We start from the raw sequence: 25432 nt of genomic DNA on the forward strand, positions 1-25432 counted from the left end.
AATTCTCCCAATTAATGATATTTGTAATTTTGCCCAATTATCCAAACTTTTTGTATTTGTTGTACTACTGTGTTTTCCCAACTATAAGATGGGGTCTTATTTTCTTTTGACTCCCAAAATAAGCACTTATTTTCAGGGAGGTCTTATTATTTTTGAGGTGCAGGAGGCGGTGAGTGTGGTCATCTCATGGCTGCTGCTGTCTTGCAATTTTTTCAAGGAGGGCTTATTTTAGTCGAGGACTTTAGTCGAGGACTTTCCAACCAGTTGCAAGTCGAGGACTTTGCAAAAAGTAACTACACATCTCACACTCAACCTTCAGCATGATTGGCAAATGATTTCCTGTCATGTAAAAATTATATTGAGCAAGCCTCAAGTGGCCTGACATGGCTTATGCTGTTCCACTGGTGTGAGTAAGCCTTTGAAGTGAGTAAATGGCGGAAAATAAGTTAAACTTCGGACTTGCAGAGCAGGTCTGCTTTGACGAGAGCTGCTGAACTGACTTTATTGCTAGTCAGGGCTGGCATGGGGAGATTTTAGAGACAGCAATCCTTTTATAAACTTGTTAGCAGGAGTGACTGCTGGGGTTTCACAGGGGTTTCGTGAGAATCTCTAGCTTGGATTCTGTACACTCAGAGAACCCCAAAATTCTCACTCCTGACTGGCCCTGCCAACTCCACCCCTCCCTTCCCAGGAGTCCCCATGTGGCCCATTTTGGATGGAGGTAAGTGCAAGACATGCACGGAGGCTCTAGGAGCAAAAAATGGGTCTACTGGAAATTCTGGAAGGCCAGAAATGGGCCTGTCTCCGGCCTCCAGAGGGCCTCTGGAGCCTGGAGAGGACATTTTTGCTCTTCGGGAGGCTTGAGAAAAGCCTCTGGAGCCCAGGAAGGGCAAAAATGCCTCCCCACCCACCGTGCTGCAGGAGGCCAACTAGGCCATGCCCACCATGGCCATGCCCACCCAGCAACCAGACAGAGAATCCCTTGCTAAAAATTTTAAAGCCCACTGCTGCATATTAGCCCTGGGGGATACTGATCTCCTAAGAGCTGAGGTGGCGCAGTGGTTAAATGCAGCACTGCAGGCTACTTCAGCTGACTGCAGTTCTGCAGTTCAGCTGTTCAAATCTCACTGGCTCAGGGTTGACTCAGCCTTCCATCCTTCCGAGGTGGGTAAAATGAGGACCCAGATTGTTGTTGGGGGCAATATGCTGACTCTGTAAACTGCTTAGAGAGGGCTGAAAGCCCTATGAAGCGGTATATAAGTCTAACTGCTATTGCTATTGCTATTGCTAAGGTGCGGATGTAATCTAAAAATTGGAGAAGGAGGAAAGGAGAGAATATATCCATGCCTATGTACCGAAAGATTGGAGTAGCTGGAGAGAAGTTCGAGATAAAATATAAGTGTGCAGACTGTTTTTTGGTTCTTGGTTGGGAATGAAGAAGTGTTACTACTTTGTTTACATTTATCGGTCATAGCTTAAAGCCTACATGGCAGAAAGTAAGAGTTCTTAGAACACATAAAAAGGCTTTTATTTGCAAACTACTTTATTTTATATTTCTAATTATTATTTAAAAGAAAAAAAGAAAGCACCAAAATCAGAAACCATCATGATTTCTCATCATTAGATGCTCTTTCCTGTTCATGTGAGGTCTCAGGATGATGATGTAGCATTTGGGGACAAAGATGCAGCACAATAAGCCCAGGCTGGAAGCTATAATGGAGAAGATCTGCACAGCCACTATGTATTTCCCTTTGGTGCTCAGATAGGTGGGGACAAAGGAAAGCCAAACGCTGCAGAAGACCAACATGCTGAAGGTGATCCACTTGGCTTCATTGAAGCTCCCTGGCAACTTGCGAGACATGAACGCCACTATGAAGCAGATAGCAGCAAGAAAGCCCAGGTACCCAAGGGCAGAATAGAACATGGTGTCTGAGCCTTCGTTACATTGCAGGAAGATCTGTCCGGATTGAAAATGTAGATCACTATCTGGAAATGGGGGAGAGATTCCCAGCCATATCATGCAGATCCCCACCTGAACTCCAGAACCAGAGACGACAATAGCGTTGGGCAGACTTTTCCCCATCCATTTTCTCATTTTGCTGCCTGGTTTTGTAGCCAGAAATGCCACAACCACCATGATAGTCTTTGCCAGCAAGGAAGAAACAGCAACTGAGAAAACAACACAGAAGGTGACTTGTCGAAGAAGGCAGGTCACTCTCTTTGGGCGGCCAATGAATAGAAAGATGGTCAAGAAGGAAATCAGGAGAGAGACCAGGAGAATGTAAGTGAGGTGCCGGTTGTTGGCTTTGACAATGGGAGTTTCTCGGTATTTAATGAAGATAATCAGAACCAAGCCAGTGGTTAGAGACAAAAAAGAGGCAGTGAGTGCCAAGATGACTCCCAAGTTTTCTTGATAGGATAGGAAACTTAATGTTTTGGGAACACACTGATCTTGCTTCTTATTGGGCTGCTGATCATCTGGACACTTTTCACAATGGGCTGCATCTGAAAAACACAGAAAACTGCTATGAAACTCTGCCATATTGTATGCTGATTTCCTAAACTATTTACTGTTTTTCCTCTAATAAAAATTGTTTCATTAATTTCTGGTAATTTCCACTCTCAGTAATGGTCCTACAGAGCCCCAACATAAAGGTCTGGCTTCTGGAGCTTGAAAGATAAACAAGATCAGGGCACATATAGAATAGCAGAGTTGGAAGGGACCTTGGAGATCTTCTAGTCCAACCCACTGCTTAGGCAGGAAACCCTACACCACTTCAGACAAATGGTTATCCAACGTCTTCTTAAAAACATCTAGTGTTGGAGCATTCAAAACTTCTGAAGGCAAGTTGTTCCACTGATTAATTGTTCTAACTGTCAGGAAATTTCTCCTCAGTTCTAGGTTGCTTCTCTCCTTGATTAATTTCTACCCATTGCTTCTTGTCCTACCCTCAGGTGCTTTGGAACATAGCTTGACTCCCTCTTCTTTGGGGCAACCCCTAAGATATTGGAACACTGCTATCATGTCTCCCCCAGTCCTTCTTTTCATTAAACTAGACATACCCAGTTCCAGCAACCGTTCTTCATATGTTTTGGCCTCCAGTCCCCTAATCCTCTTTGTTGCTCTTCTCTGCACTCTTTCTAGAGTCTCAACATTTTTGTTACATCACGGCAACCAAAACTGGGTGCAGTGTTCTGAGTGTGGCCTTATCAAGGCATTATAAAGCGGCATTAACACTTCACGTGATCTTGATTCTATCCCTCTGTTTATGCAGCCTAGAACTGTGTTGGCTTTTTTGGCAGCTGTTGCATACTGCTGACTCATATTTAAGTGATGTGGATGTTTAGGGCTCCTTTCTTGCCTTTGAGCCTCCTTCCTCCCTCCCTTCTTTCCTTCCTTCATTCCTTCCCCTCCTCTCTTTGTTACTTCTTCCCTCCCTCCTCCTCTTTGCTCCTTTTTCCTTCCTTCCTTGCTTCCATATAAAAATAAAATATTGATCATATTAAACAAGACATTTCATTTTGTAACAGTGTGAAACTGCTAGGTTTGTAAGGTTGTGTCCTTCAGCAGATGCAGCCTTTGACAAACTTGATGGAGCTTGGAAGCTAAGCAGGATCTGGCTTGGTAGCGTAGTTTCCTTGCCCTTGAGCCACTTACCTTCCTGGGTGGAGATAGTTCCTTCCATACATGGAGAACAGTCATAGCAGCAGACTGGTGTTCCCTCTTTCTTAAGTTTCTTGTATCCTGGGAGACAACTAGAAGTGCATCTAGAAAACGGCACCTTCTAAACAAGAAAATCCAGAGTAATCTATTTTAAGAGGATTTTTTCTATACATGGAAATTAGTTACAGACTAGGTTTACAAATAGGGTTAAACTTTTTTTTTTAGCATTAATTTGGGTAATATGATTCACGGATTATGCACATTCACAAACACCATTGCCTGCTTTCGTCAAATCTTTTGAGTGGAAAGTAACCAAATCTCAGGAGGGCTTAATGGGATGGATGAAGCCAACCACCAAGATGGGTTTTTCCTTCAGGGATTCTTGGCTCCATTCTAGCAAGAGGAAATGATACAACCAGATGAGGTTGCCCTCCAGCTGCTCCTAGATATTAAGAATGTTTGAAGCTCTTCCCAGGATGAATAATAATAATCCCTAGGAGTAGTCCATTTTTAGTAGGATTTGGGTCCAGAACCCACTTGATATTCATGAGCAGCTGATGGCTCCTCAGGCCAGATACCTTTAGCCTTCTTCCTCCTATGGTATTCTAAAAAGAGGTCACATGTGGTTTGACTTTTAAATCTCAATAGCCTAGCTTGTAAAACTCCAAGTAGGAAATTCTAGGAATTGAAGTCCAAAGCAAGGGAAGTAGAAGCTTGTTTACTTCTATCTTAGTAATTTTGTAGGACAGCAAGGAATATAACCTGTCTAGGCACAAGAACAGTTTTTTCCCAAACACCATCACTCTGCTAAACAAATAATTCCCTCAACACTGTCAAACAATTTGCTAAGTCTGCATTACTATTACTATTAATCTTCTCATCATTCCTATCACCCATCTCCTCCCACTGCAAGACTGTAACTTTGTTGCTTGTATCCTTACGATTTATATTGATATTGATTGTTTCCTGATTGCTTACTTGTACCCTATGACTATCATTAAGTGTTGTACCTTATGATTCGTGACAAATGTATCTTTTCTTTTATGTGCTAAGAGCATATGCACCAAAGAAAAAATTCCTTTTGTGTCCAATCACACTTGGCCAATAAAGAATTCTGTTGTTTTGTTCTGTACTGCTCTCTTCTGCTCTACACTACATTAATCTGCTCTGCTCTGCTCTGCTCTGCTCTACGCAACTCTACTCTACACTACTCTACCAGTGGTGGGATTCAAATAATTTAACAATCGGTTCTCTGCCCTAATGACCATCTGGGTAGGCGGGGCTCAGTGGTCATGTGACTGGGTGGGCGTGGCCAACCCAAGATCACTCAGGTTGATGAATGCTTTGCCTTAGCTGTTACAATGTAATAAAGGTTAACAGGAGAGGCAGTTTCTGTAAGCAGGTCAATAAAGATTAGGCTAGAAACAACACCAGAATGTTTCCTTCCTGTCTTCCTTACAGGATTAGCCCTGTAAAAGTGGAAAAAAACAAAAGGAGATTTCTTCCAACAACCCGTTCTCCGAACTACTTAGAAAGTTAACAACCGGTTCTCCTGAATAGGTGCGAACTGGCTGAATCCCACCACTGTACTCTACTCTATTCTATTCTGTCCTTGATTTATCTGCTGCTTCCAACATGAACCTCTATTTCCTTTCAGTACAGGTAATCCTCGACTTATGTCCACAATTGAGCCCAAAATTTCTATTGTTCAGTGAGATATTGGTTAAGTGAGCTTTGTCCCATTTTATGACCTTTCTTGCCACGGCTGTTAAGTGAATCACTGCAGTTAATAAATTACTAACCCGGTTGTTAAGTGAATTTGGTTAACCCATTGGCTTTGTCAGAAGGTCACAGAAAAGGGATCACATGAACCTGGGACACTGCAAGGATCATAAATATGAACCAGTTGCAAAACATCTGAATTTTGACCTCATGATTATGGGGGAGGCTGCAAAGGTCATAACTCTGAAAAATGGTTAATTTTTCAGTGCCGTTGTAAACTTTGAACAGTCACTAAATGAACTGTTGTATGTTGAGGACTACCTGTAAAACCTTTAATCAGGCTCTAATTCTGAAAAGGCTGGAGTTACTTGCCACAAAATTACTTTGTCCTTTGAATTGTGCTTTTGACCCACAAGCAGCCTTAGATGAACCAAGATGAATAAGCTATAGCTTATTCCAGAAAAATGCTGACATTCCCACTCACGGCATTAGGTTTTTGAGAGGTCTAGGAGAACAACATGCTTTTTTCCCCTGGTAGAGCTGGTGAAGTCAAATTCTGGAGAGAGGTATTGTTAAGTTCTGGGCGAAAGAATGGAGGCTTGAGTGACTTCTGAAAACTCTTTATTCAATACTGCTTGTGAGGCAATGGAATTCTCTGGCTGACACAGCTTCTTTTATAGGAAACTGATCAGCCAAACAACCAATCAGGAGAGAGTATTTTCCCGCTCCAACAGAGAACCAGAATGAGAACTTCAACTGACAACTATACACTGTATACAATACATAACAGGTATGACAATAGATTAATTATAAAAGCCACAAGCAGCAGCTACCTGTTTAAATGACGCTGGCCATATGATGGCGTTCTCATTGATGGAGAACTTGATTTCTGAAGAGGCCACACTTTCTATCTTTCCAATTTTCACGGCGCTATGAGATCCATTGGGAAGTATTGCCCACTGTACAGTATTAAAGTCAGCAACAGGATTTTGATTCTCATCCACATGAAAGTATTTTCCTGAAATATTATGCTGGAAGTCTCTCAGAAAACGATGAAACTAGAAAAACACAAATGGTTACTCCTGTACATTCTGACCTTCTCTCTGACAGGCCTGCAGGCATATTCCTTTTGGATCTTTGGCCTGCCACACTTTCTATTATTCTACTATGCTGTTTCTATAGTGTTAAAATGGGAGGGGGGATGGTACGGAGTTAAATGCTATGTAGACAAAATAAAATTCCTTTCTAGAAAGCCAAGGTCATCCTTTGCCTCTATACCTCTGCACCTGACCGGAACTGGATGGGTGAAACTGCCAGCATGGCAGTGGGAGATTGGACTATATGATGGACTTGTGGGTGTGGGGCAAGATTATGAACTTTCAACTGGGTGGGGAAAACCGAGAAGCTTTTAGATTCAGGTTTTCTCAGATGTGCCAACATGGCTCTCTTAATAAACTGGAACTTTGAGCAATACTTTGCCTTGGACTGTGATTTAATTTTGGATGCTATTTGGAACCCTGACATTCTCTTTTATGAAATGCCTAAGTACAGCTCACAAACATATTTGGACTATAGCAATCATACTGTGAATATTCTTGCTGTGCTAAGTGACCATCTCACTACGGCTGCTTTATCATCCCTGGACTCAGGTGGGTTCCAGCACTCACTACTGCTGGTTCACTCATGGGCATGCCCCACACGTGCGCTTGATGCGCAGTTCAATAAAAATTGTTCTGCACATGTGCAGAAGCAAAAAACAAGATGGCAGCACCTATGGTTCCACCCAGAGAACCAGTTTGTGGCCGTGGCAGGCCTGGGTCATTGCCGGTTCCAGCGATCCAAGCCGCCAAACCACTACCAGTTCGGCCAAACCCGGCCAAACGAGTAGGAACCCACCACTGGTCTCAGATGCCCACCTTTCCTTTCAGCAAAAGCACCATTGTCACAATTTGTCTTTTGGTGTATTATTCTATCTTCTTTAATGAATGTCCAAAAGGCACCATTTCTATTTTCCCAACCTTTGCAATTCTTGCTATACTCTTATCCTGCATCTTTTCCATGTTATTTAACAGAAGGAAACATGCTTTTTTTTAAAAAAAAAATAACCCTTTAATCCAGTGGTGGGATTCTACCAGTTTAACAACTGCGTGAAGTTCCCAGAAGACGACCTAATTAGTTTATGAGCCTCATGACAAAGTTCAGAAGAAATCCAATCATTTATTAGGATCGACATTCTGGCGTGGACTCCTGTGAAGCCAAAACTGTTTTTGCTTAATTGTGTTTGAACTTTACCCCTGTATCCCCTCCCTTCTGTCCTGCGTCATAATTCAGATTCTCCAACTAGGCTGTAGACATGAGATCTGACTCTGGCTGAAGGCATGCATGCATTATCATGCCAGCCTGATAATAGTCATGGCAATGCTTTAGAAGTTGACAAACTGGTTCACTGAGCATGCACTTCACCGAAACAGGTCCGAACCGGTAGAATCCCACCCCTGCTTTAATCCCTTGTTTTGTGGTGGAGTTAGGGTGACTGAGCTGAGAGTTTACTGGCTGGATGCCCTTCCTGATGCCTACGTGAAGTATGCAGCAGACATTTTCTATAAAGAAACATCTGCTGCTACCTAGGCTTGAACTCTCAACCTTCTGAGTGGGAGGCAAGCATCTTCACTGCATCACTGAGAAGGAAACATGCTAATATTGGGGTGCATATAAAAAGATGTTCAGCTCCAGCATTTTCCTTCCTGAAAATTCTCATTTGTACCATTTCACTTTCCATCCCTACACTTTGTGTAGATGTCTCTGTAACATGTCTCACAGGGCTATAAAAGCACTGTGAAGTGGTATACAAGTCTAAGTGCTACTGCAATTAATTAGAACAATTAATCAGTGGAACAGAATTTGCCTCCAGAAGTTGTGAATGCTCCAACACTGGAAGTCTTTAAGAAGATGTTGGATAGCCATTTGTCTAAAACGGTATAGGATTTCCTGCCTAGGCAGGGGGTTGGACTAGAAGACCTCCAAGGTCCCGTCCAACTCTGCTATTGTACTGTGTTGTATTGTATTGCTATTTTTTGCATGGGGAAAATCTCAGATTCATCTTATGCTACTTCTCTACCCATTTAAGCTTCAATATACTCTTGGAAAAATAAATGGCTAGAGTATTTCTTTGCTAGATGACTGAGACGTGTCAGAGTATGAATATTCATGGCTGGAATAGATCAGCCAATGGGGACTGAATTGAGATGTGATAACAAGATCAGCCAATGAATAGGCATAGCAACGAAGTCAGCCAATGGGAACTTAAACAGATCTGAGTCTGTGCAGAGAATTGAAACAGAAACTTAAGCAATCTGCTGCTCTGAGAAGTAAACTAGCAGTCTGTCTGGGCTTGTCTGCCGATATGAAACTAATGACTTGTGCTTGCCTGTAACTCTCCTGCCTTGTGTTTACTTGAAAGAACCACCTGTTGGTATTGTACATTTATTCATCTATTCATATGTATATAAAGAAGTTACCGTATTTTTCGGAGAATAAGACACACCGGAGTGTAAGATGTACCAAGGTTTTGAAGAGGCAAATTTTTAAAAAAAGGTTTTTCACTCTGCAGATTTCCCAAAAATGACCCGTTTTTCATGAAAACCTGCCTGCTTCTTTTTTTAAAAAATGGCCATGCAGAGCCTGTAGGAGGTTTGTAGAGTACTCGGGGGGGGGGGGGGCTGGGGGGGAAACATTGAGCAAAAAATGGCCCATTTTTCGCTCAATACTACCCTCCCCAGCCACCAGGACCACTCTGAAAGCCTCCTACAGGCTCTGCATGGCCATTTTGGTGAAGGGGTGGGGTTTGGGAGCCAAACAAATGCTGTATTCAATGTATAAGATGCCCCCAGATTTTCAGTCTCTTTTTTGAGGGAAAATGGTGTGTCTTATACTCCGAAAAATACGGTAACGAATCCAGCTGAATCAGTTATCTATGCGTGCTTTCTAGATTTGAATTTATGCAACAAACTCTGACAAGACGGTTGACAGCACCATTCCACATCATGTCCCTCCCATGACCAAAAGATAACTGAACAAACAACACAATTGAAGAAAGGCCATCGGTGAAACCTCAAGGAAAAGGTCTTACCTGCCATGGCTGTAATCCCTGGAGTAAAATATGGCCTCCAACCCTCAATCTCCTCCTATTCAGTTGCAAAGAATAGGCAGCATTTAGGGCTCGGGATAATGCCTGGAGAGCATTGTAAATGCTGAAGGCATCTTCAGAGACGATTCTGAACATCATTTCCTGATGTGCGACTTTCCACCTCTCCTTTTCTGTGAACCTTATCCAGAACTTTTTAGATAGCACAAGTCTTGAATAGAAGGGCAGAAACGCTGTTTTTACAAGCTTTTCGATATTAACCGTGTCTAACTTAAAACTATGATAAGGAGCTTTTTTTCGGGCCAGAGTTGAAAAGGATAACAAAACATGTTTATGATAGAGATTAACATGTTTATAGAACAATCTGATCCCTATGTCTGTCAAGGCAGTGACAATCCACACTTTCTCCCCGAATCCTTTTGGATGATATTCAAATTTTGGAATCAATGATGCTAAGAAGATGGAGGCTTGTAAGTCCAAATAACATACAAAAACCTTTACTTCACTGTGAGCATAATGAAGGAATTTCCTAATTTTCCTCTCTTTATCTTGCAATGGGATGCTTTGTGAGAAAGCGACACAAACCCCCCTTTTTATAGCTGCAAGCGTAAAAGAATTTCTAAACTTTTCCCCATCTTCATTGTCTGGAGCAAAGAGGCCGATCCACGTCCATCGGAAATGCAGAAGCAATTTGACCGTTGCTAAGTGAGGAGGTTCTTGCGTTGGGTTGATCCGATAGGAGAAAGGAAACTGATGTTTCTCCTTGGGAATCTGGTTGATAAGCCCGTAGGTGATCTAGGATAAAACAGAGAATGTGTTTTCTTCTTAGGCACAAGGAGGAGTACAAAAATCTAAGGGCCTTTCCCCTTTGGAGGAGAATTATTTTTCTCTGCCCTTGAATTTCAAGCATGAATTGAGCTCCCTCTTGTCTTTTCTATGTTGACAGTCAGACCTGATTTCCCTCCAAGGGAAAGGAAAAATATGTCATTTTTAACACTCCTTGAGTTTAGCAATAGCAATAGCACTTTGACTTACATACTGCTTCACAGTGCTTTTACAGCCTTCTCTAAGCAGTTTACAGAGTCAGCATATTGCCCCAAACAATCTGGGTCCTTATTTTACCCACCTCAGAAGGATGGAAGGCTGAGTCAACCTTGAGCTTGCTGAGATTTGAACTGCCAAATTGCAGGCAGCCGGCAGGCAGCAGAAGTAGCCTGCAGTACTGCACTCTAACCACTATGCCACCTCGGCTCTTGCTCTAAGTGTGAACAACAGGCAATATAATATGACAACTTCTGTTCAACTAGGTGCATATTGCTTCTGGATTCCTCCCAAGACAAAGGCATTGGAACTCCCCCTCCCCTCCAAAAAAGTAATCCCTTGGTATGTTTGAACCATCTTTATTAGCCAATGGAAAAATGGTTTCTTAAATAAAATAGCCAGTTTGGCCTAGTGATGAAGGCTAGAAAACATGGGACTGTGAATCCCAAAGGTGCTTTTTCAAGAGGCAACTGGGCTTTCTGGGTTTTTGTTTGAAAAAGCATCCAAGATGCTTTTTCAGTTCTGACTGGGTGGTGGGGAATGGAAGGGTTTATACTCCTTGCAGACATCTGATCATTGCAGACATCTGATCAGAGCCAAGGTGGCGCAGTGGTTAAAATGCAGCACTGCAGGCTACTGCTAGATCAGCAGGTCAGCGGTTCAAATCTCACCGGCTCAGGGTTGACTCAGCCTTCCATCCTTCCGAGGTGGGTAAAATGAGGACCCAGATTGTTGGGGGCAATATGCTGACTCTCTGTAAACCGCTTAGAGAGGCCTGGAAGGCCTATGAAGCGGTATATAAGTCTACTGCTATTGCTATTGCTATTTGAAATCTTTTAGTGAATCATTAAACCTCATCATCTGGAAGTTTATCTGTGTCCTCAGGGTCACCTGAGCGGTGCAAATGGGTATGGAGCCTTCTTGGAACTGTTGAAAGGACTGTATTGTAAAGTGGAGATAGATGAAGTCATATCTGTTCCCCTCTGTTGAGGGAGGGCTGTTCAGTTTTGCTATAGATGGCCTCTTTGTCCCTTCTCTCAAACCAGTGGTCCTCTCTGTCCCAAATGTGGACTTTACCTCTTGAAAAAGCACCTTTGGGATAACCATGACCTGGATGACTGAGAATCCCCATAGACATGGGACTGTGAGCTCTTGTCCATCCTTAGGGATGAAAGCCAGCAGGCTGACTTTGGGCCCGTCACTTTCTCTCAACCCAACCCATTTCACCAGTGTTTTTGTTTGGGGAAATGGGAGGATGAAGGAGTATTAGGTATGTTCTCCATCTTGAGTTATCTATAGAAATCCCTTGCACTCCTGGAGGCTTCCTTTGGATGTGGCTGAATTAAGTAATTTTATTGACATCCTTTCCCTTGGAGGAAACTCAGGTGACTGCAATGACTGGAAGATAAAGAAAGGAGGCACCGCAGGCAGTTTCACGAAGGGGAAGAATTGCCAACAAGAATGCAAATTTCATTTCAAGGCATGGTTGAGAGATCTTCAGCTCAGACATGAATAAAGGCAGCTGACCTGAATAGACATCAGTGGCAAAAGAAGGGAATACTGTGAAACAAGACTTATTTCTTTTTTTAAAAAAAATGATATATACAGATGCATATGGGAAAAAACGTATTTAGATACATAATAAAAATATACCATTTCAGGGTCCTTTTCAAGTCTGCCATCTGGCTTCATTTGTATATTGTTGTGCACCACATACAGATAGTCCTTGACTTATGAACATTCATTTAATGACTGTTCTAAGTTATGGTGGCACTGAAAAAAAGACTTATGACTGATCCTCAAACTTACAATTGTTGCCGTATCTCTATGATCAATGATCAAAATTCAGGCAAATACACCTGGCTTGTTGTGTTTACATCAGTTGCAGAATTCTGGGGTCACATAATCACCATTTATGATCTTCTCAGGAGGCTTCCAACAAGCAAATTCAATGGGAAAAGTGAATTCACAATGTGATTCATTTAACCATCTTTTCTTTCAGATCTTTGGCCTGCCACACTTTATATTATTCTACTACTCATTGTCTATTGTGGGAAAATGGGAGGGGGGATTGTAAGGTGTGAGATGCTATGTAGCTATAACAAAATTCTTTCTAGAAAGACAAGGTCATCCTTTGTGATGGACTTGTGGGTGTGGGGGCAAGATCTTGAACTTTCAACTAGGTGGGGAAAACTGGGAAGCTTTCAGATTCGGGTTTCCCCAGATGTGCCAACATGGCTATATTAATAAAATGGAATTTTGAGCAATACTTTGCCTCGGACTCTGATTTACTTTTGGATGCTATTTGGAACCCTGACACATGGTGATTCATTTAACAATTGTGGCAATTGTCTTAATCATATGTTCATACCTGTGGGATTTTGTAGATGCCCAACATGGTTGAAATACAGGTAAAGAGCTCAGAGTTGGTCCCTTCAAGCACAGCCAACAGTTTTTTGGGTCTTCCACATCTGTAGTTTGGGACGTTTTCCTGCCCTGTGGAAAGTGAATCTATCATGGCCTCATATGTCATTCTAGCACTGAAGAAATTCTCATAGATGCTGTAGCCCAGAGTGATGTTGGGTAAAATTCTTGGACTTTGGTTGATCAGATGAATGGCAAAAATGAAGGGCAGGATATGCCAGAAACTCTGAAGATGACTGCAAGTTAAGAGATATGAACAGGTCTAGGAGGAGAACATATTAGATTTTTGATGCATCTTTCAGCTTCAGTCATTTTTTTCTGTTTAATGTTAGAGCCAAGGTGGCGCAGTGGTTAAATGCAGCACTGCAGGCTACTGCTAGATCAGCAGGTCAGCGGTTCAAATCTCACCGGCTCAGGGTTGACTCAGCCTTCCATCCTTCCGAGGTGGGTAAAATGAGGACCCAGATTGTTGGGGGCAATATGCTGACTCTCTGTAAACTGCTTAGAGAGGCCTGAAAGGCCTATGAAGCGGTATATAAGTCTACTGCTATTGCTATTGCTATTGCTATTTGATATTTGGGTTTTTTAAAGTACAATTTTTAGTTTTTGTTGTGCGAGTCAGATGTTTGTTTTCTCCTTTCTTTTTTTGTTTTCTATTGTATCTTTGGAGATAAAGAGTAAATAAGTATGTTTTAAAAAAGAGATATAAATGGGTCTTCCTCCCTCAGTGCAGATATTTCTCTTCATTTCACAAAGCTTTGGTATCACACTCCTTTAACGGAATTTATAACTTATCCATCAGATTTCTATATTATCAGTCTAACTGAGACAGTTAATAAAGTCATAGTGTGAAATCAACAAAATGGATTATGCTGAAAAATCAGTGGGTGATTTCCTGAATGGCACAGAAGGAGGTCCTAGCCCGATTTTGACGCCTGTGCCTAATATAAGCCCTCTTCCTAAAGTAAGCCCAAGTTAAGCCCCACCCACCATCTGGTTGTACAAAATGGGGTGAGGTGCAGGCATAAAACTCAAGTGAAGCGTGGGCGGGAGGGAGCTGCCCCATGCACCCTGCAACTGCTTCCCTCAGGACCACCACAGCCAGGCTTCCCATGTCCTGACACCTGTCGCTTCACTGCCCAACTTCTTCTGCAGCTGCTTCTGGCCAGATGTCATGAGGTGCATTGTGGCAGTGCTGCGAGTAGCAGGACACTGCAAGGCTCATCATGCTGGTGCCACCATGCTGGTGCTGCGAATGGCACCAGTGCAATGAGCATGGCAGCATTCTGCTGCTTGCACTGGTACCAGCGCAGCAAGCCTGGAGGTATCTTGTCACAAGTAGTGGCACCAACGTGATGAGCCTCGCAGCATTCTGCTGCTCATCATGCCATGAGCATCCACAGAAGCTGGGCGGCAGTGTGACAGATGTCAAGGCATGGTAGGCATGGCTTCAGTGGTCCTAAGATAAGCAGGAAAGACATCCCCCAAAATAAAACCTGGTGCTTATTTTGGGGCCGAAAAGAAAATAAGACCATGCCTTATTTTCAGGAAAACACAATAGTTTTGACTGATTAGAGATTAAAGAATCCCAACATCAGAACTACGTTTTTTTTTCCTAGCAAGATACTAAATATACTCAAGAATTGACTGCTGAGTTTCTAAAACCCTCACACCATTTTTAAAAGAACTCAATTTTATGTAGAGCTCATGAATTCTAATATCTTGGCTTTGGGGGGAAATATTGTCTTTCAGATGGTGGATGAATTAAACACTCTTGCTTTAAGAAAGAATACTTCAGAAATGCAAAAATAACTCCAGTATTAGAAGAGACAACTATACAGGATGTAATAAATCTTAACTAATTCCTTTCTCTCCTCTGTTCCAATTCATTTATTTTCTCTTTCTGTTCTGATTAACCATCCATTACATTCCTTTGTCTGTAACACTGTAGTTACTGAGACTCCTCTCATTAATTGCAACAGAAAAAAAAGAACATATGATGTAGAAATCACAATTAGAAGGGAAAATAAAGGAGTTAGAAGAGATTCATAAAACCAATTAATGAAAACAAACATCGAAAGAGTGAAATAAAGTGAAACAAATATTAGATGTAGTGGAAACGGCAGAACTTTAAAAGAAAATGTAATAGGGCAAAGAAAATCATTTTGAAAATGCAAACCCACCAGGTAAATTTTGACAAATCAGAAAACAAAAGGAAGAACTGATAATGGAGATTAAAGGAAGAGAACAATTCGTTATGTAGAAGATCAGAAATAACAGAAGTTGGAAAAAATGTAAGAAATTGTATTCCTGGGAAAATATTCATATTTGATATTTGGAAACCTCTACTGAAAAGTTAGAGGTTAAGGAATTTATGAAACAACATAGAGAAACATTAAGGCAGTCGTTAACATCTCAAGAGGTTAAACAAGCATTAATGAAGGTTAAAATCAGTAAAACAGCATATCCTGATGGAAGGTCATCTTATATTATGAAAAATTAGAAAAAAAAATTGGACCCACTATTGAAGATGATAGTTAAAATTCAGACAAGGAATTCAAAATCCAAGACTTGAAAAGAGCCATTTATAAGATTAGTACACAAAAAAGGAACACCCAACATATAGACCAATATCTTTCCTAAAGAAATTTGCTGAATATATCAGGAATTGTACTTGTGAAATTATTCCACAGAACAGATAGACTTCCAAAAATGGGGGTGTGGTGGGGGAAGCAACATGTCTACCATCAATCTACTAGAATTTATCAACATTAAGAAAAAGAGGACAGAAGTATTATTTCAAGATTTGAAAGAAGACTTTGAAAATTTAGAAAGTACATTTTTATTAGTGTTCTTAAACAACATGAATCCCTGAGTCTTATAAAGGAATAGATGATATCAAGTAAAATTGAAGGAGAGAAATACAGGGTGAAAGCTATATAGCAATACATTATTAAGAATTATGAAATCACAATCAATGTTCAATGAAAATAATTTTGTAAAAAAAAAGAAACTGGCTGAGAAATAACAAAGGATTGAATGAAATATTTAGGATTTGTCAGGTTGCAATAAACATATATTTTAAATGTGAGTCATTATTTTCAATTGGTTATTGGTTCTTATTTCAAAACCAACAAGTTCCAGATACTAAAATCACAACAACCCCATTGACAAAAGCTTTATAATTAAATATAATTACCGATTAAAATTACGAATTAAAGATCTGGTTACAGATTCAAATATTATCCCACTGGACACAAGAAACAGATTAAAGACCCAAGAAGAATGGTTAAGAGAAGGACGGAATTCACTCTTATTAATATATTTATAAATGACCAGAAAAAAATATTTCAAAGAAGAATGGAAGATGGTAGAAATTGAAAAATTTACACAGAATCAAGTTAATTGTTTAGGAAGTATTTACAAATGATTACTTTAATTTTAATCTTATTTATAAAGAAAAAACAAGTGTATGATAAAATGGAAGCAAATTTCCAAAGTGGCAATAAGAGTAGAACAATGAAACATTCTATGGAAAAAAGACCAATAAGATTTACACCAAGCTGCATTTAAGAGATTGTATGTAATTCTTACATTTCTAAGATTCAAAAAGCATGCCATAATACATGTTGGAAATGCCAGAGAAAAGAATGAACATTTTATTATATATTGTGGTTATTAAAAAAAAACTCTGAAAAGGATTAGAAAGAAATTCACTTCAAATGTTCAAAAAATTTCAAAAATAAGATTCAAATTAAAACCAGAAACATTTGGTAACTTTGACATCTTTCTACTTTTTTCTCCTGGTAATGCTAGAGTAATAAATTTCTTTTGTGAAGCAATCTTTAAATTTCAGAAGGAATTCTCTAAAAATCAATTAGCTATTACAGTTATTTATTTAGTCATTTGATATTATAGCAGTTAAGATACTGATATATCTTAATATGCTTTTGCATAGAATAATATATTGCTTTATATTTTATCTACCTTTGAGGTAGAATTCTACATACAATAATATCTCAGTTTATTTTGTATATAACGTTTGCTTACTATACTCATTATATCAGTTATGATTAATAGCAATTACTTAGCTTTGCAAACATTTTATAGTTCTGTGCTAATCATACTAATTTTAATACTACAATCATTTTATTCATACTCTGTAAGGATCATTTAAATATGGAATTGTGTACATTTAATTTTTTTGTTAATTCATGCAGAACAGTGACTGAAAAGAAATACACAGAATAAAATTATAAAGATAAGTTAGGACAGTATTCAATTTACCTCATTAAATCAGTAATATATTTTTACTTTAAGGTAGATGGAGAGAGAGAGAGAGAGAGAGAGAGAAGAGAGAGAGAGAGAGAGAGAGAGAGAGAGGGAGAGAGAGAGATGAAATTCCCATAAGTATACTGTTCTTCAGAACAGCTGAAATATCTTATCTGTGATTTGAATTTCCTTCCGGATCTGAGGGAACATTTTTAGTGTTAACACATTAACTTCTGATCTTATCTGCAAAAGAAACAGAGGCTGAGTGGCCTACAAAATAGAACTACTCAAATGCCAGAGGAAGGAAGGAAGGAAGGAAGGAAGGAAGGAAGGAAGGAAGGAAGGAAGGAAGGAAGGAAGGAAGGACTTAATTATGCAATCATTTTATATTTCTCTGGTATTTATATTAATTTTAATACTTCAGTTATTTATATTATGCACAGATCTCTTTATTATATGGGATAGTGTGCATTTAATATTAGTTCATATGGACTGAAGGATGAAAACATTATAAGAATAACATTATAAAGGTAACATGTGACATTATTCAATTTACTTCACCCCATCAATAAAAAAATTTTACTTAAAGGTATAAGAACTAACCACTTCCTAAGAATGTACTTTCCTTTAGAACATCTGAAATGGCTTTCTTGTAATGTGATTTTTCTTCTCAATCTGTCAGAGCTTTCTTAGTGTTGATTTAAAAAAAGAAAAAGAAACAGGAACTTTACTCAAAGTAAGAAGCCTCCACTTCTTTGAGAGGGGAAAGGAAGGGAAAGGAAGAAAAGGAAAGGAACCCCTTTTCTTTGTCTTCAGCTAAAAGGACATTTGATGACTGTCCCTGGTATCACCGAGAGTCCTGTTGTGAAGAGTCAAGCAACTAGCTGCCCTTCCTTAAAGATTGCTGAAAAGGCTGTCAGGATTAATGCCACCTTCTACTGGATAATTGCAAAGGAAAACCCCTCAAAGGGCAGCTTTAAAAAGTGCATTATATAGACAAGATGAGCAGCACATCAATCAATCAAATAAATAAATAATGATGTTCACAGAGCAGAAGAAACCTTTTTCTTAAATAAGGAGGGGGGAAAAGATGACAGGCAAGCAGCTGCTGAAAAGGAGACAATGGATAGAATAAAATCAGTTACCTTCGAAATGTTTTGTTTGAAGGCATGATGAAACTGTACGGTTCAAAAGGAGATATATACGTAGAGACGATTCCACTAATCAGGAAATGTCCTGGTTTGTATTGATTAAACATGTACCTCTCTTTTAACACATCGAACGGACAATTAATCTTCAACACTGTAGAAGGAAAACGGGACATCAGGAAAAGGAACAGCAGAAGCATTTGACATATCATGAGGGAGATGTTGCTATAGTTCTCTGAAACAGGCACCGCTCTCTTAGAGCGGTGAAAGGAGAAGCACAATTCTCTTGACAAAGAGCACAGCCACTCTGACTCCACAAAAGGAGATGAATCACACTCTGGCACACAGAAAGAGCAGCCTTCGGTTTCAGAGCTGCATAGTCCTACCTACAGATATCACCTTATGGTCTATATGGAGCTGGAGATATTTTGAAGCATTTTTATGAGAATGTCTAAGTATTATTCAAGTTTGCTTGTTTAGGAATCTCTAATTATTTATTTCAGTGGTTTCAATTGGGAATAGGGGTGTGTGGGCATCCCACAGGTCCTTCTGGAAGTAGAATAAATAGTCATGATTTCAATAATTATAAAGAGAGATGGAGCCACAGTGGCTTCTCAGCATGACGTGATTCTGCAGATGTTCAGCTAGAGAAACATTGTTTTTCACTTGTTTTCGGGGCCAACTTCAGGTTGAAGCATTTGATTGTTCCATCAAGGGACCTATTCAGGAAACTTTGACTCCCTGTTACTCACCAAATCTATTGTTGAGATTTGAAATATTATAATATACTAAGAAAGCTAAACAGCTTTTCATTAGCCAGGGAGAATTTTAGATGTCCTTTCCACCCTGTCTTGGTAGGGATAAGACCCCTTCTTACATTCACATCAGATATCTCATAATAAGTACAGTATAACAGGAAGGCAAATATTCAGGCCAACAATCAGAGGCACCAAATGTATCACTGAATAGAAAGGATGGCACATCCAAAGAAACTCCTTTTCTCCACAAAAGAGAACATCACAATGATTTATAGAGAATAGAATGGAATGGAGTGGAGTAGAGTAAAATAGAATGGAATGGAATGGAATGGAATGGAATAGAATAGAATAGAATAGAATAGAATAGAATAGAATAGAATAGAATAGAATAGAATAGAATAGAATAGAATAGAATAGAATAGAATAGAATAGAATAGAATAGAATTCTTTATTGGCCAAGTGTGATAGGACACATAAGAAATTTGTCTTCGGTGCATAAGCTTTCAGTGTACATAAAGATATAGCAATAGCAATAGCAGTTAGACTTATATACCTCTTCATAGGGCTTTCAGCCCTCTCTAAGCGGTTTACATTGCCCCCACAGTCTGGGTCCTCATATAAGTGATAAATCATGATCATAGTCATCATAAATATATTAATCATGAGTGGAGTGGAGTCGAGTCAAGTAGAGTAGAGTAAAGTAAAATGGAATAGAATGGAATGAGTGGAGTGGAATGGAATGAAACGGAACGGAACGGAACAGCACAGCACAGCACAGCACAGCACAGCACAGAACAGAACAGAACAGAACAGAACAGAACAGAACAGAACAGAATAGAATTCTATATTGGCCAAGTGTGACAAGGAATTTGTCTTTGGTGCATAAGATCTCAGTGTACATAAATCATGATCATAGTCATCATAAATATATTAATCATGAGTGGAATGGAGTAGAGTAGAGCAGAGTAAAGTAAAATAGAATAGAATGGAATGAGTGGAGTGGAACGGAATGGAATGGAACAGAACAGAACAGAACAGAACAGAATAGAATAGAATTCTTTATTAGCCAAGTGTGATAAGATCCACAAGGAATTTGTCTTTGGTGCATAAGCTCTCAGTGCACATAAAAGCTATAAGTGATAAATCATGATCATAGTTATCCTAAATATATTAATCATGAATGGAATGGAATAGAGTGGAATGGAGTGGAGTGGAGTGGAGTAGAGTAGAGTAGTAAAATAGAATAGAATGAAATAGAGTGGAGTGGAGTGGAATGGAGTGGAGTGGAGTGGAATAGAATAGAATAGAATAGAATAGAATAGAATAGAATAGAATAGAATAGAATAGAATAGAATAGAATAGAATAGAATAGAATAGAATAGAATAGAATAGAATAGAATAGAATAGAATAGAATAGAATAGAATAGAATTCTTTATTGGCCAAGCTCTCAGTGTACATAAAAGATATGTGATAAATCATGATCATAGTCATCATATATATATTAATCATGAATCATAAGATACAACACAGTGATAGTCATAGAATATTAAATAAGCAATCAAAATAAAATAAATAAAATCTAAATAAAACAATATAAAACATAAAGCAAAAGGTTATAGTCTTAAGTAGGAAAGGAGATAGGTAAGAAATAGGATGAGAAGAATATTAGTAATACAGTACAGTAAATAGTAACTATTTACTATTAGTAAATAGTTTGAGAGTGTTGTGGGAATTAGCAGAGAGTTTTCACGTGAGAAAAAACTAATTGTTTTGGTATGCAATGGTGATTTTGAGGGTAGAAGTTGAAACAATTTGTGTCCAGGATGCGAGGGGTCTGTAGATATTTTCACAGCCCTCTTTTTGACTCTTGCAGTGTACAGGTCCTCAATGGAAAGCAGGTTGGTAATTGTTTTTTCTGCCGATCTGATTATCCATTGAAGTCTGTGTCTATCTTGTATGGTTGCAGAGCCAAACTAGACAGTTATAGAGGTGCAGATGTCAGACTCAACAATTCCTTTGTAGAACTTTATCTGCAGCTCCTTCAGCAGTTTGAGCTTTCTGAGTTGGCGCAGGAAGCACATTCTTCGTTGTGCTTTTTTGATGATGTTTTTGATGTTAGGTGTCCATTTTAAGTCTTGAGATATGATAGAACCTAGAAATTTTGTCAGGTAGTGAGGATTTAATAGCTGCCAGTTGATGTAAGGTGTAAGGTTGTAAGCTGTAAGCTGATGCAATGAGGATGATTCAGCATCACAGGTATCGCTGGTTTAAGACTCTGGTAGGGTCCACACAAGTCATTTACTGTTTTAAGAGATATCTATATAGAGAGGGTGTATCTCTGTCTCATCATGTATCTAATTTCTCTCATTGTGTCTGTAGCTGAGTGTTAAGGGATTTATCTCCAGGTATATGTCTGTATATATTTGTATATAAACCACTATTAATTGTATAAAGGCCCTGTGTGCTGTGGTTTGCTCCTGGATTTATCTCATAATAATAGTCACACTGCCAAAACTCTGACGAATTGGAAGGTCTCTGCTGTGGTCACCATGAAAATGAAGCCCCTTCTTATAAATGTTGATACGTGACAGGGCGGAATCCATATCCTTTGAGCTTCAGTGGATAAATGTGGCAGTTGGTATGGAGGACGTGGCCAGTCAAACACCTGTATTTTCTGGAGGATTAAAAGCCTTCTTCTGTCTTTGTCTAACTACAGCAGAGTCATAGGATGGCAATACTAACCTCTCCCATTTCCGTGAGTAATAGATGTATGTTACAAGCAAAGAGACTCCCACAAGAAAAATAAGATAGTGGTAGAAAAAGCAGGAGCAGATTTCCACACATTATGGTGGAAATTACCACTCTAAGACTACTTCTGAGTGATCTAAGTAGTAGCCAAAGAATCTTGTCAAAGAATACCACTCTTACCAAAGGATAAAGAGCATATTTCTAATTTGAAAGCCATCAAGGCATCAGTTCAGGAAAATGTAAGCGCCCTTAACTCAAATTATTTATTCTTGACAACGTTAAATTTACAAGTCAGCTTTCCAACTGTAGAGGGCCTCTAAGTGATGCCTTCACTCTTTACTTGAGCCCCCATCAATGAAGTATTGATCAATAAAGAGAAGTACATATATTTATGTAAGTTTCCTGAACTAGTCTATCTGTTTCTAAATCTTTGCAGTGGAAAAGAGTCCAGAGTATATCAAAAGTTAAAGATAATAATAGCACTTAGACTTATATACCAGGGGTGGGTTGTTGCCGGCATTACTGCCAGTTCGGTGCGTGCAAAAATTTTGCCTGTTCCAGCGACCCTGGCCACCAAGTTACTACTGGTTTAGCTGAACCAGTCTGAACCAGTAGGAACCCACTTCTGCACTTCACAGTGCTTTACAGCCCTCTCTGTGGTTTACCGAGTCATCATATTTCCCCTAACAATCTGGGTCCTCATTTTGCCCACCTTGGAAGGATGGAAGGCTGAGTCAACCTTGAGTCTGGTGTGATTCAATCTGTCAAATTACAGGTAACCGGCAGTCAGCAGAAGTAGCCTGCAGTACTGCATTCTAACCACTGCACCACCGTGGCTCACAGATGGTTTTTACATGATTGTTTTTCCAGCCATTTGTACATGTGTGTGGATTCGATGCATGGACACAATGGGCTGGACTCCAAGGATGATGGGCACCATTTGTTTTTTGCTCCTGAAGATGTTCATCTGTTGAGTTCTTTACATTCCCATGGGTATTGGATAGACTTATCATTGGTGGTTACTATGAGATTATGAAGTGTCTTATCTTCCTGGGTATCCATGGACTCATGGATTCCTAAATATTATTTTGAAGTTTTTATTTGGGAAGATGCAAATATTTTTCAAGTTTGCTTGATTAGGAATTTCTAATTATGTGTTACAATTATTTCAAGGATGATTGGGAATATGGGTGGGTGGGCATCCCGTCGGATCTGCTATAAATTGAATAATTCACTTTTATTGCAATAGTTATAAAGTGAGATAGAACTACAGCATCACTTGTATGCAGATGCTCAGCTAGAAAAACATTTTTTTTTATTCTCCTGGGCATAATTCCCCTTCTTCCATCAAGGGACATATTCAGGAAAGTTTGACTTCTTTTTACTCACCAAACCTAATTTGACATGTTAAATTTGTAATATATTATGAAAGCTAAACAGCTTTTGTCTACTACTTACTTTTACTGTGAAAAATAGCAGAAAGAAAGGCTACTTGGAACGTATCAAAAGATTACACTTTCAAGCTACCTTATTTTGTATTTCCAATGTCTTTACAAATAATAAAACAGCATGATCAGACACCTTCCTGGTTTTTCATCATTAGATGTTCCTTTCTGTTCATGTCAGGTCTCATAATGATGATGTAGCACTTGGGGATAAAGACACAGCCTAGTAAACCTAGGCTGGAGGCCAGGATGGAGAAGATCTGCACGGCCACCATGTATTTCCCTTTGGTGCTCAGGTAAGTGGGGACAAAGGAAACCCAAACACTGCAGAAGACCAGCATGCTGAAGGTGATCCACTTGCCTTCATTGAAGCTCCCTAGCAGCTTATGGGATATGAAAGCCACCAGGAAGCAGATGGCAGCCAGAAAGCCCAGGTACCCAAGGGCAGAGTAGAACATGGTGACAGAGCCTTCATTGCATTCAGGAGGATCTGTACTGGTTCAGAATGCAGGTCAGAATCTGGGAATGGGAGAGAGATTCCCAGCCATATCAAGCAAAGGCCCACCTGTACCCCAGAGCAGGACAAAACAATGGAATTGTTTTGCTAGTTTTGGCCAGCAAGGAAGAGATGGCAACTGAGAAAACAATACTCAAAGTGCTTTGTCAAAGAAGGCAGGTCACTTTCTTTGGGTGACCAATTAATAGAATGGAGGTCAAGAAGGAAAGCAGAAGGGAAACTAGGAAGATGTAAGTGAGGTCCTGGTTATTGGCTTTGACTATGAGAGTTTCTCGGTATTTAATTAAGATAATCAGAACCAAGCCAGTGGTTAGAGACAAAAAAGAGGCAGTGAATTCCAAGATGACTCCCAAGCTTTCTTGATAGGACAGGAAGCTTACTGCTTTGGGAACACATTGATTTTTTTTCTTATTTGACTGCTGGCCATCTGGACACTTTTGGCAGTAAGCTGCATCTGAAAAACACAAGGAACTGCTGTAAATCTGCATTATCAGTGCCTTTCATCACCATAGGTCCAACTGCAATGTCATCGTGTGCTACTGAGAGAGCATTTAAGGGTTTGCTTTAAGTTCCTGGTGTCTCACACTGTCTGCTGATTTCCTGAAATGTTTGCTAGCTTTCCTGTAATAAAAATAACTGCTTCTAGCAAAATGTGAAATTAGGCTCTAATTCTGACAAGACTTATTTGCCACAAAATTAATTCTTCTTTCTATGAAGGGAGAAGATAGTCTACCATCAACTTTAAGCTAACTAATATGACTTTTCAGCTTGCTCCAGAGAAAGGCTAACATTCCCACATTCAGCAATTTGTCTGAGAAGTCCAAGAGAAGTGAGAGTCCTTTACAATCTGTCCTTTTTCCCAAATAGAGCTTTCATCAGCCTGGTAAGGTGTGGTAAAGTCAGATTCTGGAGAAATGTATGGCAGCAGATTAATATTAAAACTCATAAGCAGAGACCCGGCTACCTGTTTAAATGACATTGGCCATACAATAGCACTTTCATTCATGGAGAGCTTGATATCTGAAGATGCCACACTTTCTATTTTTCAAATTTTCACTTCACCGTAAGATTGGTTAGGAAATACTTCCCAGTGTATGATATCAAAGTCGGTGACAGGAATTCCTTTCTCATCCAAATAAATGTCATTTCCTGAAAGATTGTAAAGCTCGAACTCTCTCAAAAAATGATGACACTAGAAAGAAAATATTTTTATATTCTCTTAGGAGCCGTGAGTGAAAAGTAGGCTGCTTCACTGTTGGGTGAAAGACTTTAGACAAACTCTCTGTCTTTCTCTCTCTCTCTCTTTCTCTCTCTGTGTCTCTCTAATGTCTTTCTGTCTCTCTCTCTTTCTATATCTTTCTGTGTGTGTGTGTGTGTGTGTGTGTGTGTGTGTGTGTGTGTGTCTTTCTCTCTGTCTCTGTCTGTCTCTCTCTCTGTCTCTCTCTCTTTCTATGTCTTTCTCTGTGAGTGTCTTTCTGTCTCTGTCTGTGTGTATGTGTATGTCTGTCTGTCTCTTTCTCCCTCTGTCTCTCTCTCTTTCTCTCTCTC

At 39.6% G+C, this 25432-nt stretch overlaps 1 protein-coding gene across 1 annotated transcript; it reads right to left on the minus strand.

Annotated features, from left to right (window-relative positions):
- Positions 1-1594: 1594 nt before the first annotated feature.
- Positions 1595-23825, minus strand: LOC148047787 (vomeronasal type-2 receptor 26-like). The gene is made up of 7 exons (XM_087708160.1): positions 23729-23825; positions 18413-18569; positions 12943-13231; positions 10032-10325; positions 6220-6444; positions 3659-3785; positions 1595-2505 (listed from the first exon to the last, which is right to left on the minus strand). Exons 1-7 carry the CDS (start codon positions 23823-23825, stop codon positions 1595-1597), a joined length of 2100 nt encoding a protein of 699 aa, XP_087564286.1.
- Positions 23826-25432: the final 1607 nt, after the last annotated feature.

The sequence above is a fragment of the Thamnophis sirtalis genome, unplaced genomic scaffold (genome assembly GCF_051295495.1).
Source record: "Thamnophis sirtalis isolate CommonGarterSnake01/CBP01778 unplaced genomic scaffold, rThaSir2_p1.2 scaffold_3, whole genome shotgun sequence".
NCBI lineage: Eukaryota > Metazoa > Chordata > Lepidosauria > Squamata > Natricidae > Thamnophis > Thamnophis sirtalis.

Excerpts from the sequence above, each read along its gene's own strand:
- LOC148047787 (XM_087708160.1), bottom strand. The coding sequence starts at position 23,825 with ATGTTCTACTCTGCCCTTGGGTACCTGGGCTTTCTGGCTGCCATCTGC. Across the intron at positions 13,232-18,412 it reads TCAAACAAAACATTTCGAAG|TCATCTTCAGAGTTTCTGGC; the intron begins GTAACTGATTTT and ends CTTAACTTGCAG. Across the intron at positions 2,506-3,658 it reads AACTATCTCCACCCAGGAAG|ATGCAGCCCATTGTGAAAAG; the intron begins GTAAGTGGCTCA and ends TGTGTTTTTCAG.